This window comes from Halichoerus grypus, chromosome 6 (assembly GCF_964656455.1).
Source record: "Halichoerus grypus chromosome 6, mHalGry1.hap1.1, whole genome shotgun sequence".
NCBI lineage: Eukaryota > Metazoa > Chordata > Mammalia > Carnivora > Phocidae > Halichoerus > Halichoerus grypus.
The window spans coordinates 83,268,070-83,285,000 of NC_135717.1; the positions used below are offsets into that span (position 1 = coordinate 83,268,070).

Below are 16,931 nucleotides of genomic sequence, written 5' to 3' on the forward strand. Positions count from 1 at the left end.
CGCCCTTCCCCTGACATTTTAATGCTCCTGAAATCAGGAGGCATCTTATAATCGATGGTATATCATAGATTAATTGGCAGCCTCATTCCTAGTGGTATGTAAACTAAGGGAGCATCTTCAATTGGTGTAGATTCATTGGAATGCAGTCACTAGATAAGGGTAGGAAGTAAAGTAATAAGGGGACATAAAGGTGAGCCAAGAGATCAGGGAAGACTTTGTCGGGGAATCGTACAGCGCACCATCCCTCGGTTCCTTATCTACAACTCTGAATTCCAAAAGGCTTTTTTTCCCCCCCAAGTTTGGCACCAAAACTCATTTGTCAGCAAAACCTGACCTGAACTGATGTGAAGTAATTTATAACTATAAGGGATATGTAAATATAATATATAATTATAACCAAATAATAATTTTAATTATTCTACTTACCATGAAGATCAATATGTGTAGCAGCAGAAATATTAATGTTTGATAATGGAGCATTATTCCAGCCCCTCGAGGGGAGGGAGAGGAGGAGGTGTTACCTAATATTGAGTCCATGTACTGCACTGTCTTTTTAAAATCTGTAAAATTCTGAATTTTGAAACTCATTTAGACCCAAGGGTTATGGATAAGGGACTCTGGATTGTGTCTGACCTGGGGCTTGATTGGTGGATAGAATTTAGATGTTTGGAGATGTGGAGGGGATTTTAGGAAGAGGAAGAGCATCATCCCACACCAGCTTAGGTCTAGGTCTAAGTCATTATCCAACCATTAAACTTGCTTTAAGAGCAGAGATGACTGGCATCTCTCCCTTAAGTCGTGATTCATACATTGTTGGAGGGTTGGACTTTCTGGGTTTGGCTTTTTCCCCCACAGTATTAATCCCCTCCTTTTCCCACAAGTCACCTGACTTCTCTGAAAACTCTTAACACACCCTTTGGCTGGAAAAGAACATTAAGCAATCGGTGGAATTCCCCACTCCTTCTTTCTCCCCCTGGAGCCCTGGGTGAAGGGACCTCGGGCATGACAGAAGTATGCAGTTCTTGTTTCAAAAGCAGAGGGAGCTCCAAGATCGAGGCTGAGTTACCCTTTCCCTTGTCATGGTCTCCCAGCCCCCTCTTTGTTTAGATCAGGGAATTTCAGACATGCACCCTGGCATAGAGAATCAGATGAACAGAACCAGGACAGGGAGGCCGGCGGAGTTCCTGCAGAGGGAGCGACCAGGCTCAGTGCTGCTCTCCCTGGGAGCCGGCAGGGTTGCCCAGCATGTCCACTGGCACGAGAGAAGGGACTGACCCACTTGTTCCCATCCGCTTCTGAAGGTAAAAACCTTAAAAACTGAAGAGCAGAGCTTTGGTGGAAGAAAAAGAAAGGCAGAGAACTTCACATGGGAAGGTTTTGGGCAAAGACCGAGGGCTGGAAGGAGCAAAGTAAAAGAAGGCAGAATATAGGCAACCTCTTTCTCTTAGGTTGCCCTCCCCCCTCCCCTCGCGGTTACCCCACTACTTACCATCGTTTTCAGGGTTAGAAACATTTTTGGCAAGACTCTCTGAGGAACTATGGAAAGATATCTCATCTTTTTTAATAAAGGAAAAAACCCCAAACCCTGGAGAATTAACGTAGGAAATTGAGGGGATACATTTCCTTTCCTTTCTTTTTGTGTTTCTTGTCATTCAGCTGCCCTTTGTCTCATTCCCCACCCAACCCTGTCTCAGACCACTTCTCCCAAGGTCACTGCCTTCCCCTAGTAAAAGAAGCTCATCCCTCCATCAGTGGTCATTGGATTGGGAGCACCAACAGAAATATGTGCAATAATAAACATAGTAAAGAGAGCTGGTATGAAGTGATAAAGGGGATCTTTGCCAAAAGAGGAGGGAGAAATGTCCTAGGTGGATAGTCATGATGGGGAAAGACTCCTGAAAACCTGAGTGGAAATGGGGATATTGTTTTGTGAGGGCAGGAGAGAGACTGATAGAGTGGGGGCAGGGGTCACTGGTGGGGGTGAGGGAAGAGGAGGAAGAAAATTGGGAGAAAGAGCTCATGTTTTTTTTGGAGAAAAACTGGGAGAAGATCCAGAGAAGCAATGGGAGAAGGATAAGATCTAGTTTTAGTCTAGAAAGTGAATTGAAGTAGAACCAGGGAGGGTATGAGATGACAGGCATCCTGTGGTGATCAGTGTATTGCTTTGTTTAACCTGTGTGTTACTCTTATGAAGGTGACACTGAACCCCAGGTGACCCCCATCACCAAAGCAGGTGCCTGTGTTTGTTTGACAAATACAGCCAGCCCTGCCACCCCTTTGCTCCAAAGTCCAGAGGTGCAGAGAGCCAGGACCTAGAGGCGTGCTCTTCACCAGGGATGAACAAATTGCCAAAGATGTGGTAAGTGATCACGAGTCTACAGAGATGTACATGGACTCTAGTCCCTTTATCTTCTCTAGAAAACAGCCCAGATCTGAAGCCCAGGTTTTGGTTTGACCTCGGCCTTTTTGCTCTATTCCAGCCTAAGATTCTCTTCCACGTGCTGTTGCCCTTCTCCCTTCTACCTATTTCCCTCCCTTTCCCCTCCCTTCTACCCATGACAAATGCTAGGGCACTGCACTAGTCTGCCAGTACCTGGGTCACCCCCTCTCCATATGTTTTTTTTTTCAGGTGCATTGTGCTATTTTCCCTTTTGGCATCCGTTTATGCTGAGCCTACTATGTATGGGGAGATCCTGTCCCCTAACTATCCTCAAGCATACCCCAATGACATAGAGAAATCTTGGGATATAGAAGTTCCTGAAGGGTATGGGATCCATCTCTACTTCACCCATCTGGACATAGAACTGTCAGAGAACTGCGCATATGACTCAGTGCAGGTATATTATAATAAGCACATAAAGGATAGGGCTGGGGTGGTGGTGGTGGAATGTTCTATTCTTTCTGTCCCCTTCTGTGACCTCCATGCCAAAAATATTACCCTTTCTTAGCTTCCTTTTGACTCTTTTCTTAGATAATGTCAGGAGACTTTGAAGAAGGGAAACTATGTGGACAGAGGACCAGCAAGAATCCCAACTCCCCAATTGTGGAAGAGTTCCAAGTCCCATACAATAAACTCCAGGTGATCTTTAAGTCAGACTTCTCCAATGAAGAGCGTTTCACTGGGTTTGCTGCATACTATGTTGCTGTAGGTAAGGCTCACCCTTCTCTATGTTCCTTAGTGATCCAGCCAAAAGATTAGAAGCAGAACAAACACTGAGAGATTCCGTGAATAAGGATTCTGTTTATAATTATAACTCTTATGAAGTGTTGACTGGACTTGGGTATGTCCATGAATTGCCTTTGTGAAATTCAAATACAAGATTATATCTCAGTGATGATGATGATAATGATAAAAATAGGTAATAAATAGTAACTTATTGAGAACCACTATAAATTGGGCACTGTATTAGGAATTTTATCTATATTAACTTAATCTTCTCCTCAGCTCTTCAAGCTAAGTATAATGATCTCCACTTAAAGATAAAGAAAGTGAGGACTAGGGAAGTTAAGTAACTTGCCAAGAATCACACGAGGAATGCATGATATTCAAACCCATCCAATGGCAAACAAACCTTCAAATTCTGTGTGCTTCTACACCTAACTCTAGGTTAAAGTGAAGTTAGAACATCTCATAAAGCCAAACTATTGTTTGGATTTGACAGAAATGCCCAAATCCTCTAAAGTGGTAAGCGTACTGATTGCACTTCCCCTCAGAAGACATTTAATCATGTTTAGCCTATAGAGTGTTGTCTCTGGAACTGAAATGCTCTGTTTGTGAGAAAGGCCAAGGGTCTCTGGCATTGAGAGCTCCCTTATAGCCATGCAATGACAGGGCTCAACTCCAGAATCAGAATCATGGAGAGTAATATAGAATAATACCATCCTGAAATGTGATTCATTCATTCATGTTAGCAATAGGCCTTTCCTAATTTTTCTTACCCTTGTAGTTTTGGGTTTAAATTCATTCTTCCTTCTATGTCTTTGTTCTTGACTTCAATCTTTCTCTACTTTTTCTAGATATAAATGAGTGCACAGACTTTGCAGATGCCCCTTGTAGCCACTTCTGCAACAACTTCATTGGTGGTTACTTCTGCTCCTGCCCCCCAGAATACTTCCTCCATGATGATATGAAGAATTGTGGAGGTGAGCTTGGCATCAAGTGGGGTGCATGTTCCCTGGGATTTGGAATGGCTTGAGGCTTCAGTTATAGCTTTGTTGACCCTTCCAATTTTGACTAGCCTCAGCCTTGCTTTGGCACCTATCTTTAGTTACCCATAAGCTGCGGGGGAGCCACAAGAGCGGAGGAAGACAAGACTACAGGGTCAAGTTAAATAATTGGAGAGGAGAGATAGATGCCTGTGAAGAGTCTACCTGGGACTGTTCATAACCATGAGGGCCTCTATCATAAACAATGTGATGGAAACCCAATAGGCATTGGGTATCTCTATTGATTTGTATCGGGTGTGTAATTGTGGCATGTGGGCTCCAGTCAGGGATGCTCAGTTCATGAGAAGAGTCATAGAATGGGGCAGGATCTCCTTTCCTTGACCCTATATTTGATTCCTCTTTTTTTTTCTTTCTTTTTCTCCCTTAGTCAATTGCAGTGGGGATGTATTCACTACACTGATTGGGGAGATTGCAAGTCCCAATTATCCCAATCCATACCCAGAGAACTCAAGGTGTGAATATCAGATCCTGTTGGAGGAGGGATACCAACTGGTGGTGACTATGCGGAGAGAAGATTTTGATGTGGAACCAGCTGATTCGAAGGGCCACTGCCCTGACAGTTTAGTTGTGCGTGATGATTAGTTTTCCTCCCAACTCACACAGAGAGATTTCTCCTCATAGACAAGTTGTCTTTCTTTCTGTCCCCTCTTTTCTTCCCCTCCTTCTTATTTTATGTTTCTTTCATTACCTCCTTTACTTTTATCCCCTCCATTTTACCTCTTTTAGTTCTTTCTCTCTGCTGATTTCATCATTTCATTTCTTTTCAGTTTGTTGCAAGAGACAAGCAGTTTGGTCCTTACTGTGGTAATGGATTCTCTGAGCCACTAAATATTGAAACTAAGAGTAACACTCTTAATGTCATCTTCCAAACTGACCAAACAGGGCAAAAAAAGGGCTGGAAACTTCGTTACCATGGAGATCGTGAGTAACCTAGAAGTTGCTCTTTGGTGTTACCAAAGTCCTTGGACAATATAAGATCCAAACAGGTAGATTGTTATATGGCTAGGTATCCTGAGAGACTTCACTTCTTCAGCAAGATCTAAACCTGTCAGTGGTTGTAAAAATGCCTGAACCTCTAGGAATCCTTCAACTGGGCTTGCAGGTGCAGACAACTTGGGGTGGTTAGTTAGTATGTACTAACATGGCTGGGTGGATGGAACTGGCTCAATGACTTCCTGGAGTATGTAATACCATATTATTTTAGACATCTCCATTGGAATGTTAGGCCTCAGGATTAAGGACTACTGAATGATTTCAGAAAGTGTGAGGGTGATATAAATAGAATAGAGTTTCTCCGACTCTTTGGTAATTTTTCTTTTTCTGTCCCTTCCAAGCAATTCCTTGTCCCAAAGAAGTCACTGCCAATTCTGTTTGGGAGCCTGAGAAAGCAAAATATGTGTTCAAAGATGTGGTAAAGATAACCTGTCTGGAAGGGTTTGAAGTTGTACAGGTAAAGTACTATTAGGGTCTTCTCCCTAATCCTTACATCAGGATGAGCATACTGGAATTGTCTAATGGTTTACCGAATGTCCTTGTTTGAGCAAGGTTTAACACCTTTTCCACAAACAGAACACCTCAGGATCTTTAGTCCTTCCTTGTGAGTCATGGCCAGATTGACACTCTCCTTCTGCCTTTAGTCTTCCTGGGGAAGGGGATTTGATATGCTGGAGCAAAGTTGTCTTTTAGCCTTAACTTCTGGGTGCTTTGGGTCATTCTACTAAGATGTCCCCAAGCTTCTTGTGGTCAGGACTCCTCATTGATCCAAGGCCAGAGATCAATTTCATTTTTGACTTTGATTTCCCATATCCCTCCTTATAAATTAATGGTGATGTGTATTATTCTCCAGGGAAGTGTTGGCTCGACATCTTTCTATTCTACTTGTCAAAGTAATGGAAAGTGGAGTAATTCCAGACTGAAATGTCAACGTATGTATTTTTTTTTAAATGGGACTCTTTCCCCTCACTTTAGATGGGAATTAAAAGATCAGTTCATCAAGATTCAAATTCATGTTTTCCTCTTAGGCTTGTGAGAGAGTGGGTTGGATTTTTTTAAAGATTTTATTTATTTATTTGACAGAGAGAGAGAGAGAGCACAAGCAGGGGGAGCAGGAGGGGGAGATTCAGGCTCCCCGTTGAGCAGGGAGCCTGATGCATGAACCCTGGGATCATGACCTGAGCCAAAGGCAGACGTTTAATCGACTGAGCCACCCAGGCACCCTATGGATTTTGTTTTTGAAGGGAAGCCATCCATGAAGTGTCAGCCCAAATCTGGTCCCAGACTGGCCAGACTAGCAGGTTTCTTTCAAAGAAAGAGGCCATGGGATTGGTAGAGTTAGTAGAACTATAGAAGTCCATTCCTGGCTTCTGCAGGGTCCTCCACCAACCACTGAGAAGCAGGTTCCTCCTTGTAGCTTTCAAGGGCCTATCTGAATTGGCAGGACTCAGTGGTCTGGGGAGATTCATCTCAGGTGCGCTTATGGACGTGGGGGGTGGGAAGGAGTGAGGGACACGGCTGGGAGAATGGAACTGGCTCGGTGACTCTTCCTAGTAGGATGTAACTATCCTAACCATCACTCTCCTGCCTTCTTCTTGTAGCTGTGGACTGTGGCTCTCCTGAACCCATTCAGAATGGTAAAGTCGAAGATCCAGAACATACTTTATTTGGTTCTGTCATTCATTACACTTGTGAGGAGCCATATTATTACATGGAAGATGAAGAAAGCGGTAGGTTTCTTTGACTAGAGAAAAGAGGAGAAAGAATAAGAGTGCTGGAAAGGGAATAGAACAATCTTTCTGGGTTGGAAGAGAGTTTGGAGAGAAATGAAGGATGGGATGGACTTTATCCTCTTGGCTTAGTCTAAAGATACAGTTTTCCTATGGGGATATAGGATCATCCATAGGGAATAACAGAGGTCACTGAGCTCAGCTTCACAACTATGGCAGAAATTCCCCCTACAATATCCATTTTCATGTAGTTACCTAGCTTTTGACCAATTATTTAATGTAGAACATACAGGAGTAATGCTTCCAGTGTCAAGTCACCAATACTATGCGACTGGCTTTCTCAATGCAGAGGCCTTATTAGTACTAGATGAAGGACTGGAAAAGGCACAATATGTACCACTTCATTGCTTTTAATTTATTATTATTTTTAAAGATTTATTTATTTATTTTAGACAGAGAGAGAGAGAGAATGAGAGAGAGAGAGCGAGTGGAAGGGGCAGAAGGAGAGGGAGAGAGAATGTCAAGCTGAGCGCAGAGCCTGTCATGGGGCTCGATCTCACGACCCTGAGATCGTGACCTGAGCCAAAACCAAGAGTGGGACCCTTAACCGATTGTGCCACCCAGGCGCCCCACTTTAATTTAATTTAATTTATTTTCCCACTTGAAGCATTTTTCTAATTTCTGCCATAACCCTCTTCTGCTTTGGAAACTGTTCCTTCTCCTCCCTTGGCAGGATAGAGGCCAGAGGCATTGTGTAGAGGGTGTCCTCGATTCTTTTCTAGTTGATTTGATTTGATCCCCTCCTCAAATCTCAGAGGACCTGAGGCTCTGCATGAAAGGGGGAATGGAAAAGAGGAGATGTGGTGGTGAGTGTGTCTTTGTGCTATTCCAGGAGAGTATCACTGCGCTGGCAATGGGAGCTGGGTGAACAAATTGCTGGGCACGGAGCTGCCAAAATGTGTTCCAGGTAATGAGGGCTCAGTCTCGGGGACAGACCATAGACTCAGGTGCCGGTGTATGGGGCCACTCTCTGAAAGTAGCTGCAATCCTCTTGGGAAAGGACTTAATCTGGGTCTAGCTGAGTCTAGTCTAGAGGTGGAGACAACACTGGGCTGGGGGCCTGCCAGGGCCTTGGGGAATTCCTCCAACATTGAGTCAGGCCAACTGACAGGAAATAGAAAGTTAGCCAGTGATGATATCAGATTCGGGGCCAGTTAAGTTTGGTAATGTAGCTGTAGTAAGGGGATGTAGAATTGCTAAAAACAGGACCTGAAAAGTGAGAGTGAGGAATCCACACACAGAAACAAGACCAATTGACTAGCCCAGTTATTATGTAAAAAGTCTATCTGGCAACAGTCTATCTGGCATCAAGAAATGAGTTGCAGACAGATCAGAATTGGATAGAAGAAGGCTTTCAGGCAAAGCCAGAATAATAATAATGTCCTGGTAGTAACAACTAGGGGCTGAGCTAGTTAATTGCATTTATTATCTCATTCCAGTCCTTGCAACAACCCTTTGAGATATGATTAGTCCCATTTCACAGATGAGTGAACTGAGTACAAGGTCACAGAGTTAGTAAGAGGCAGGAGTAGACTTTGAACCCAGGTCTGTCTGGGTCCAAAGACTTTTATGCTCACCTCAGAGTCTGATTGCTGAGTGATTTAGGTAAGCTGACTTCATCTGGAATAAAATTCCATTTTAGTTGTATTTGGTAATGGGAAAGTAATCAAATCTGCAATCAGTGGGGAATGAGATGAAAGAGGAAAGAAGAGAACCCTCTCTTTGTCCTACTTCCATGGACTGCTAGGAGGGACTCAGCTGCAATTAGGACTTCAGTAAAGAAGGCGATAAACACTCCCTGTGGGCATCAGAAGAAGGTGGGATGTTGCCTCCTCCACCATCTGTATGAGGAAAGAATTTCCCAGCACTGTTTCCAGTTGGGCCCCTGTCCCATGCTGAACCTAGGATGAAGTGCACCTCTAGAGGGGCTGTTCATAGTGTGAGGCACTAGCTCATTTGGACTCAGGAAGTCACACTCTGCTTCAGTTTAACCAGTCTCTTCCACAAGCCTGCCTGTGACTTTGGAAAAGTGAGGGGGAGATGTTTGGTGATTTCATTCAGGATGAACCTGGTACTGAGATGGTTGATCAAATACAGGGTTGGCTATATTGTGCTAGAGAATTCTGATGCCTGGCAGGTTTTTGAGTGGTTGGAGGATTTGCAGGAGGCCAGCGATTTATTTCTTGCTCTCTCTCCACCTTGTTCTTGTTCCTTCCTAGTGTGTGGTGTTCCCAGTAAGCCCTTTAAAGGAACACAGAGGATATTTGGAGGAATCATTGCAGATATTCAAAATTTCCCCTGGCAAGTCTTCTTTTCAAACCCATGGGCTGGTGGGGTTCTCATCGATGAGTACTGGGTGCTGACAGCTGCCCACGTCGTGGAGGGAAACCGTGACCCAGTAATGTACGTTGGGTCCACCTCAGTGGTCACCTCAGAACTGGCAAAAGCCCAGATGCTCACAGCTGAGCGTGTAATTATTCATCCGGGTTGGGAATTCCTGGATGCCCCAGAAACACGAAAGAATTTCAACAATGACATTGCACTTGTGCAGCTGAAAGAGCCAGTGAAAATGGGACCCACTGTCTCCCCCATCTGCCTGCCAGGCACCTCCTCAGAATACAACCCCTCAGTGGGAGACCTGGGACTGATCTCAGGCTGGGGCCGAACAAAGGTAAGAGATCATGTGATCCAGCTCCGAGGGGCAATGTTACCCGTTGCTCCCTTAGAAAAGTGCCGGGAGGTGAAAGGCAAAAATGTCAAAGTGGATATAAATTCCTATGTTTTCACTAATAATATGATCTGTGCTGGAGGAGAGAAGGGTGTTGATAGCTGTGAAGGGGACAGTGGTGGAGCCTTTGCTCTACGGGTTCCCAATGAAGAGACCCCCAAATTCTATGTAGCTGGTTTGGTGTCCTGGGGCCCCCAGTGTGGAACGTATGGAATCTACACACGAGTGCAGAACTACATTGACTGGATAACGAAGACGATACGGGAAAACAGTACCCCCAGAATGGACTAATCCATACATACACTACCAGCCTCTCCAAGGGCTATGACCAATCTGTTGCTTTCTGTTCCTCTCAATATTCCCATTATTTCACCATGATTGAGAGAAGACTTGGGAGTATGATTTAAATAGAACTTGATTATTGGGATACCTAGCTGGAAGTAGTGTTTGATCATTACATCGTATTGGTCACTTGGTGTGGTCTGATTCTGTGGGGTCCTCTCCTTTGAATTCCAACTGTGGATAACAACATGAGAAAGGTGCTCCTATCTTGCACTGTTCCATAGGGAGTCCCCTTTCCTGATGATTGCCTGATGTTACAGTTCTGACTCTGAAATTCATTGTTGGGCATACCCTTGATTTTTTTGTTTCCTCTTTACCTGTTTGAAGTTCCATTTACTTTATCATACTCAGTGTCTACTATCTACTTTTAATAAATCATGGTTATAACCCAGTTCTGGCTGACTTGTCTTATTCCACATCAAGACCTGAGCCCCAGAGAAGGGTGATGAAAGGCTGTGTCATGGAGATTCAGGCATCTAGCAGTTCATATTGAATTGTCGTGAAAACAGGGATTTCAGATTTTCTCCTCTCCTCCAATTGAGATTTATTGTGGATCAGCATGAACATCATCAACACAAGGTGCCATATTTTGCTTTTAAAACTTATGAAACAAACCTGAACCTCGTTCAGAAGTCCGCATACAGAATTGGCTGTTTAAGATCTTCAAGTATAAAATTTTGAGGTATAAGTTGTTTCGACATCTTCTGAAAATTAATTTTCTTTTAATACATTTGTATCATATAATATTTTTTTGTATAATACAATATTACAACTTAATAAAAAGAAAAAAGAGAAATTGAACATGCTCTCATCAGCTTGCCTCATGGTTTTGATCAATTTGTCAGTCAGGCAACAATGTCTTCTCCGGGTTAAACTCTGTGCCAAGACATTACAGCTGAAAATTCTGGTGAGGATGGACCCAAAAACTCTCCCTTCTATTTTTTTCCCCAAGGGAATGGAAATTAAAAAAAACCTTCTTTCTCACCACAAATTGATTAGTAATGAAAAATGACCACACAATTGAGACTAAGTATTTTTAAACTGTGGACAGGAGGCCTCTTTAGGGTGGCGGTTGCCCCAACAAGGTGTCTTATGAAAGCCACGGACTGAGAGTAAGAGTAGGAGTTCAGGAAGACTCTGGTCTGTTGGATGGGACATGAGGCTTTCAAGGGAGGAGTTTTTACCAGAAGCCAAAAGGTGTGTATTTGGGGCCCATCAGGAGAGGACTTTGATTTTTCGTAGACCAAAAGGGCTAAATTCAACAGTTGACCTTAGACTGAAGGTTAATACATGATGAAGTAAACAGAACTGTAATTGAAAGTTCTGAAGAATCAAAGGAGAATTATAATAAGGAAACTTGGAAGGACTGTGTCAAGTCAACCAAGCAGCATAAAGCCATTTACATTATTCCTTGACTGTGTACCTCATAACCACTCTTGTCTACCTGCTGTCATTACATATGCAATGGAATTGACAGTATAACCTGGACTACAATGTTTTGGGTGGGAGAAGGGTGATTCCTCTAGAGAAAAAAAGAATTGAAAAAATACTAAGAAACTTCCTCATGATGTAGAAACTTTCTTTTTAAATAATTGAGATAATAGAAAAAAATAACCTGGAATCAGACAAGTAACAGATAAAGGAAATCCATCTATGCCAGGATCTTCAGTCTATTTGGGTTATTCCTTTACAGATGACCTGGGGTATTAGTGACAGAATCCCCTCATTGTTACTGCCTTATACAGTAGGATGGTTATGGTTAACTTTACTACAAGATCATTTCTCTGAGTGAATGGCAGAGAGGGGTTCTAAATGAATCATCATCAGAGACTTCAGAGCTGGGAAGGACTCATCACCAAGGCCTTGAAGGGCTAGAGAATCACTGATTGTGACTTAAAGGGTATCAATCATATCGCCTCACGCGTCACTTGGGAACAATGTGTGTCTGCTTCACCTGAAACTCAGGAAAAGACAACTTTTAAAAGCGGGTGAATTGTCACATTTCTTTGGTCAGAAGAAAATGGACTGGTGGATCAGTTTCTCATGCCAGGGTGAAAAGGTGGTATCCAGGGGCCAAGAGGATTTAATGGAAGGAACCTAATCGAAACTGGACTCACACAGAAGGCACTGGCAGGATTTCGGGACCCTCTAAAGTTGCTTTTAGTGGGATACCTTGAATCAACAACATATTCTGTAGAAATGTGATGTTACATTTTCCGCATACCTGTTTTTTTAAACTAAAAATAGGAGAAAACTGTTTTTTTCAGCTTTGTTGAGGTATAATTGACAAAATTGTAAAATATTTAAAGTATGCAATGTGATGATTTCATACACATATATATTGTGAAAGGATCCCCCATCACATTCATTAATTCATTACCTCACATATTTACCCTTAATAATATTTTTTTTTGGGTGGGAACACTTTAGGTTCTAGTCTCTTAGCAAATTTCAATTATATGATATTGTGTTATCAACTATAGTCACCATGTTATGCATTAGATCCTCAGACTTTATTCATCTTATAACTGAAAGCTTTTACCTTTTTACTGACCTCTCCCTATTTCCCCTACATCTCACCCACTGGCAACCACTTTTCTACTCTCTGTTTCTATGAGTTTGACTTGAAAAAAAAAATTTTTTTTTTGAGATTCAACATAAAAGCAATACTATGCAGTATTTGCCTTTCTCTGGTTTATTTCACTTAGCATAATGCTTTCCAGATTTGTCCATATTGTCACAAATGACAGGATTTCCTTTTTTAAAAAGCTGAATAGGGGTGCCTGGGTGGCTCAGTCGGTTAAGTGTCTGCCTTCAGCTTGGGTCGTGATCTCAGTGTCCTGGATCGAGCCCTGCATTGGGCTCAACTTTCAGCGGTGAGTCTGCTTCTCCCTCTCCCTCTGTGCTCTCTCTTGCTTTTGCTCTCTCTTAAATAAATAAATACAATCTTTTTTTAAAAAAATAAAAAGCTGAATAATATTCCATTGTATGTAATATACACCATATTTTCTTGATCCATTCACCTCTTGACAGACACTTAGGTTGTTTCTATACCTTGGCTATTGTGAATAATGCTGCAAAGAACATTGGAGTATAGATATCTCTTTGAGATAATGGCTTAGTTTCTTTTGAATATATACCCCGAGGGGGTACTCCTGGATCATATGTATTTTTATTTTTAAGTACTTGAAAAACCTCCATTCTGTTTTTCATAGTGGTTGTACCAGTTTACATTCCCAACAACAGTGTACAAGTGTTCCCTTTTCTCCACATCCTTGCCAGTATTTATCTTTTGTCTTTTTTCATAGCCATCCTAACAGATTTGAGATGATATTTAATTGTGGTTTTGATTTGCATCTCCCTGATGATTAGCAATGTGATGCTGAGCACCTTCTCATGTACCTGAGGGTCATTTATATGTCTTCTCTGGAAAAATGTCTATTCAGGTCCTTTACCCATTTCAAAATTAGGTTATTTCCCTTTTTGCTATTGAGTTGTACGAGTTCCCTGTATATTTTGGATATTAACCCCTTATTGGATATGTGGTTTGCAAATATTTTCTTCCATTCTGTAGTTTGCCTTTTCATTTTGTTGATGCTTTCTTTTGCTGAGCAGAAGATTTTTAGTTTGAGGTAGTCCCACTTGCTTATATTTGCTTTTGTTACCTTTGCTTTTGGTGTCAAATCAAAAAAGTCATTGCCAAGATCAATATCAAGGAGCTTACCCCCTATATTTTCTTCTAGGTGATTTATGGTTTTAGGTCTTATGCTCAAGTCCTTAGGATTAAAGACCTTTTTTTCAGTTGATATTTGTGTATGGTGTAAGATAATGGCCTAGTTTTATTGTTTTGCATATGGCAATCCAGTTTTCCCAACATCATCTATCGAAGAGACTATCCTTTTCCCATTGTATGTTTTTGGCTCCTTTTTAAAAGCTTAATTGCCATATGCGTGGGCTTATTTCTGGGTTCTCTATTTTGTGCCATTGATCTATGTGTTTGTGTTTATACCAATACCATACTGTTTTAATTACTATAGCTTTGTAATATAGTTTGAAATCAGGAAGTGTGGTGTTCCAACTTTGTCCTCCTTTCTCAAGATTGCTTTGGATATTCAGGATCTTTCATGGTTTCATAGAAATTTTAAGATTGTTTTTTCTATTCTGTGAAAAATGCCATTGGAATTTTGATAGGGATTACATTGAATCTATAGAAGGCTTTGGGTAGTAAGAACACTTTAACAACATTAATTCTTCTAGTCCATGAGCATGGAATAGCTTTCTATTTATTTTTATCTTCTTCATTTTCTTTCATCAATGTTTTTTTTTTCGAGTTTTCAGTGTATGGATCTTTCACCTAAGTATTTTATTCCTAAGTAGGTTTATTCCTAAGTATTTTATTCTTTTTGATGCTATTGTAAATAAGATTGTTTTCTTAATTTCTGATAGTTTGTTGTTAGTGTATAGAAACAGAACTGATTTTTGTTTATATTGATTTTATATCCTACAACCTTACTGAATTTATTTGTTAGTTCTAACAGTTTTATTTTGGTGGGATTTTTAGGATTTTTAAATATAATTTCATGTCATCTGCAAATAGAGTCAGTTTTACTTCTTCTTTTCCAATATGAATTCCTTTTATTTCTTTTTCTTGCCTGATTGCTCTGGCTAGGACTTCTAGTACTCTGTTGAATAAAAGTGGTGAGAGTGGGCATCTTTGTCTTGTTCCTGATTTTAGAGGAAAAGCATTCAGATTTTCACTGTTTAGTATGATGTTAGCTGTGGATTTGTCATATATGGCCTTTGTTATTTTGAGGTACATTCCCGCTATACCCAGTTTGAGAGTTTTTATCATGAAATGATGTTGAATTTTGTTAATGCTTTTTCTGCATCTATTGAGATGATTATATGATTTTTATCCTTCATTTTGTTAAGTGGTGTATTCCACTGATTTGTGAATGTTGACTTATCCTTGCATCCCTGTAATAAATCCCACTTGATTATGGTGTATAATCCTTTTAATGTGCTGTTGAATTTGGTTTGTTAATATTTTGTTGAGGATTTTAGCATCTCTGTTCATCAGGGATTTTGGTCTGAACTTTTCTTGTTCTGTTTTGTCTGGCTTTGGTATCAGGTAATGCTGGCTTCATCAAATGAGTTTGGAACTGTTCCCTCCTCTTCTATTTTTGGAAGAGTTTGAGAAGGATTGGTGTTAATTTTCTTTAAATGTTTGGTAGAATTCATCAGCGAAGACTTCTGGTCTTAGGACTTTTGTTTGTTGGAAGGTTTTTGATTACCAATTCAATCTCTTTACTAGTAATTGGTGGGTTCACATTTTCTTATTTCTTCATGATTCAGTCTTGGTAGATTGTATATTTATAGGAATTTATCCATTTCTTCTTAGGTTGTCCAATTTGTTGCCAAATATTGTTCACAGTAGTCTGTTATGATCCTTTGTATTTGTATGGCATCAGTTGTAATATCTCCTCTTTCATTTATAATTTTATTTATTTGAGTCCTCTCTCTTTTTTTCTTAGTAAATCTGGCTAAAGGTTTGTTTGTTTTGCTTCTTTTCAAAAAACCAGCTCCTAGTTTCTTGGTAAATCTAGCTAAATGTTTGTTTTGTTTATCTATTAAAAAACCAGTTCCTAGTTTCATTTTCTATTGCCTTTTTAGCTTCTATTTTATTTATTTCTGCTCTGATCTTTGTTATTTTCTCCCTTCAACTAAATTCAAGCTTAGTTTATTCTTCTTTTTCTAGTTCGTTGAGGTATAAAGTTAGGTTGTTTATTTGAGACCTTTCTTGTTTCTTAATGTAGGCATTTATTACTATGAACTTCCCTCTTAGGGAATATTCTGTGTATATATATATATATATATACATATATATATATTTGTATGAGATACTGTTGAATGAAATTGGTGTGAGGTACTGTTATAGACAAACTGAGGCTCAGAGAGGTTAAGCAGCTTGCTAAGTTACCATGGGTAGAAAGAGACTAGGCCCCTTGACACAAGAGTGAATTCCCTGAACTAACATACCCTCTTGCAGCTTAGTCAGTTGGTGACTGTCTTTTTCTCCCCCAGCCTCCATTCTATAGGGCCTGGTAGCGTGTGACTCCTTGAGCCTCATTACCATGTAGAGACCATTCTCTTCCTTTTGTGGTCTCTTAGTGTTGAAGCTCATGGCATCAGACTATGTCATTTACATCTACTCATTGTTGTAGTCCTCTCCTGGAACCTGGGTCATTCCCCTCATTTTCAATGATCTTGGTTCCTGATTCACTGTCTTTCTAACACTATTCCTGTCATAGTTTTCGGCAATTTCAAAATACAGATAGACGATCCTTCTAACGCTTTGGCCTTATAGTTCCACAAATCTTCTCCAACACTTTATCTTCCACTTCATCTCAGCCACACACTCCCATGGTCATGCTTTGATAAACCGTTTCATTACCAGTAACTGCAACCTCTTCTATTATCTCAACTTCGCACATCCCATTCTTTTGCCACCACCTCCTATTTTTCCAAGTCAATTCCTATAAGTCTACACTTCCTATATCCTATAATACCAGAAACCCTAATACATCTATCCTACTACATATTTACTGTCCATTATCCTCACTGTACTTGGTCTCCTCTTTATCCCACTTAAATTCAACATAATAACTCTCTTGCATACAACTTGGACTCCTGTGCCCTTCTATGGCTTCAGTATATTCACTTGGCAAAATGAAACCTGCCTCCTCAATGCCTGTATAGGTGCAGCTGAAAGTGGCTAGGGAAAACATACAACCTAACTCATACAACTGTCTCACAAAGGTGAGAACAACCATCTCATTTTATTTATTTGT

General features: G+C 40.8%; 1 protein-coding gene across 2 annotated transcripts; it reads left to right on the top strand.

Moving 5' to 3' along the window:
* The first annotated feature begins 1,133 nt into the window (after window positions 1-1,133).
* C1S (complement C1s) lies at window positions 1,134-10,471 on the top strand. Of its 2 annotated transcripts, none has more exons than XM_036116209.2 (12): window positions 1,134-1,301; window positions 2,195-2,359; window positions 2,630-2,837; window positions 2,972-3,149; window positions 4,018-4,143; window positions 4,595-4,794; window positions 4,995-5,148; window positions 5,562-5,677; window positions 6,074-6,152; window positions 6,822-6,950; window positions 7,843-7,917; window positions 9,230-10,471. In XM_036116209.2, the coding sequence occupies exons 2-12, from the start codon at window positions 2,337-2,339 to the stop codon at window positions 10,027-10,029; spliced, it is 2,088 nt and encodes a 695-aa protein (XP_035972102.1). In that variant the 5' UTR covers window positions 1,134-1,301; window positions 2,195-2,336; the 3' UTR covers window positions 10,030-10,471. The 2 variants fall into 2 exon arrangements, with proteins under 2 accessions (XP_035972102.1, XP_077931677.1); XM_078075551.1 differs by having other exon boundaries at window positions 2,261-2,359.
* The last annotated feature ends 6,460 nt before the right edge of the window (window positions 10,472-16,931 follow it).

Bases quoted from the DNA above. Each gene is read 5' to 3' on its own strand.
- C1S (XM_036116209.2), top strand. From the start codon at position 2,337: ATGAACAAATTGCCAAAGATGTG. The intron at 2,838-2,971 runs GTATATTATAAT...CTCTTTTCTTAG, and splicing joins GCGCATATGACTCAGTGCAG to ATAATGTCAGGAGACTTTGA. The intron at 5,149-5,561 runs GTGAGTAACCTA...GTCCCTTCCAAG, and splicing joins ACTTCGTTACCATGGAGATC to CAATTCCTTGTCCCAAAGAA.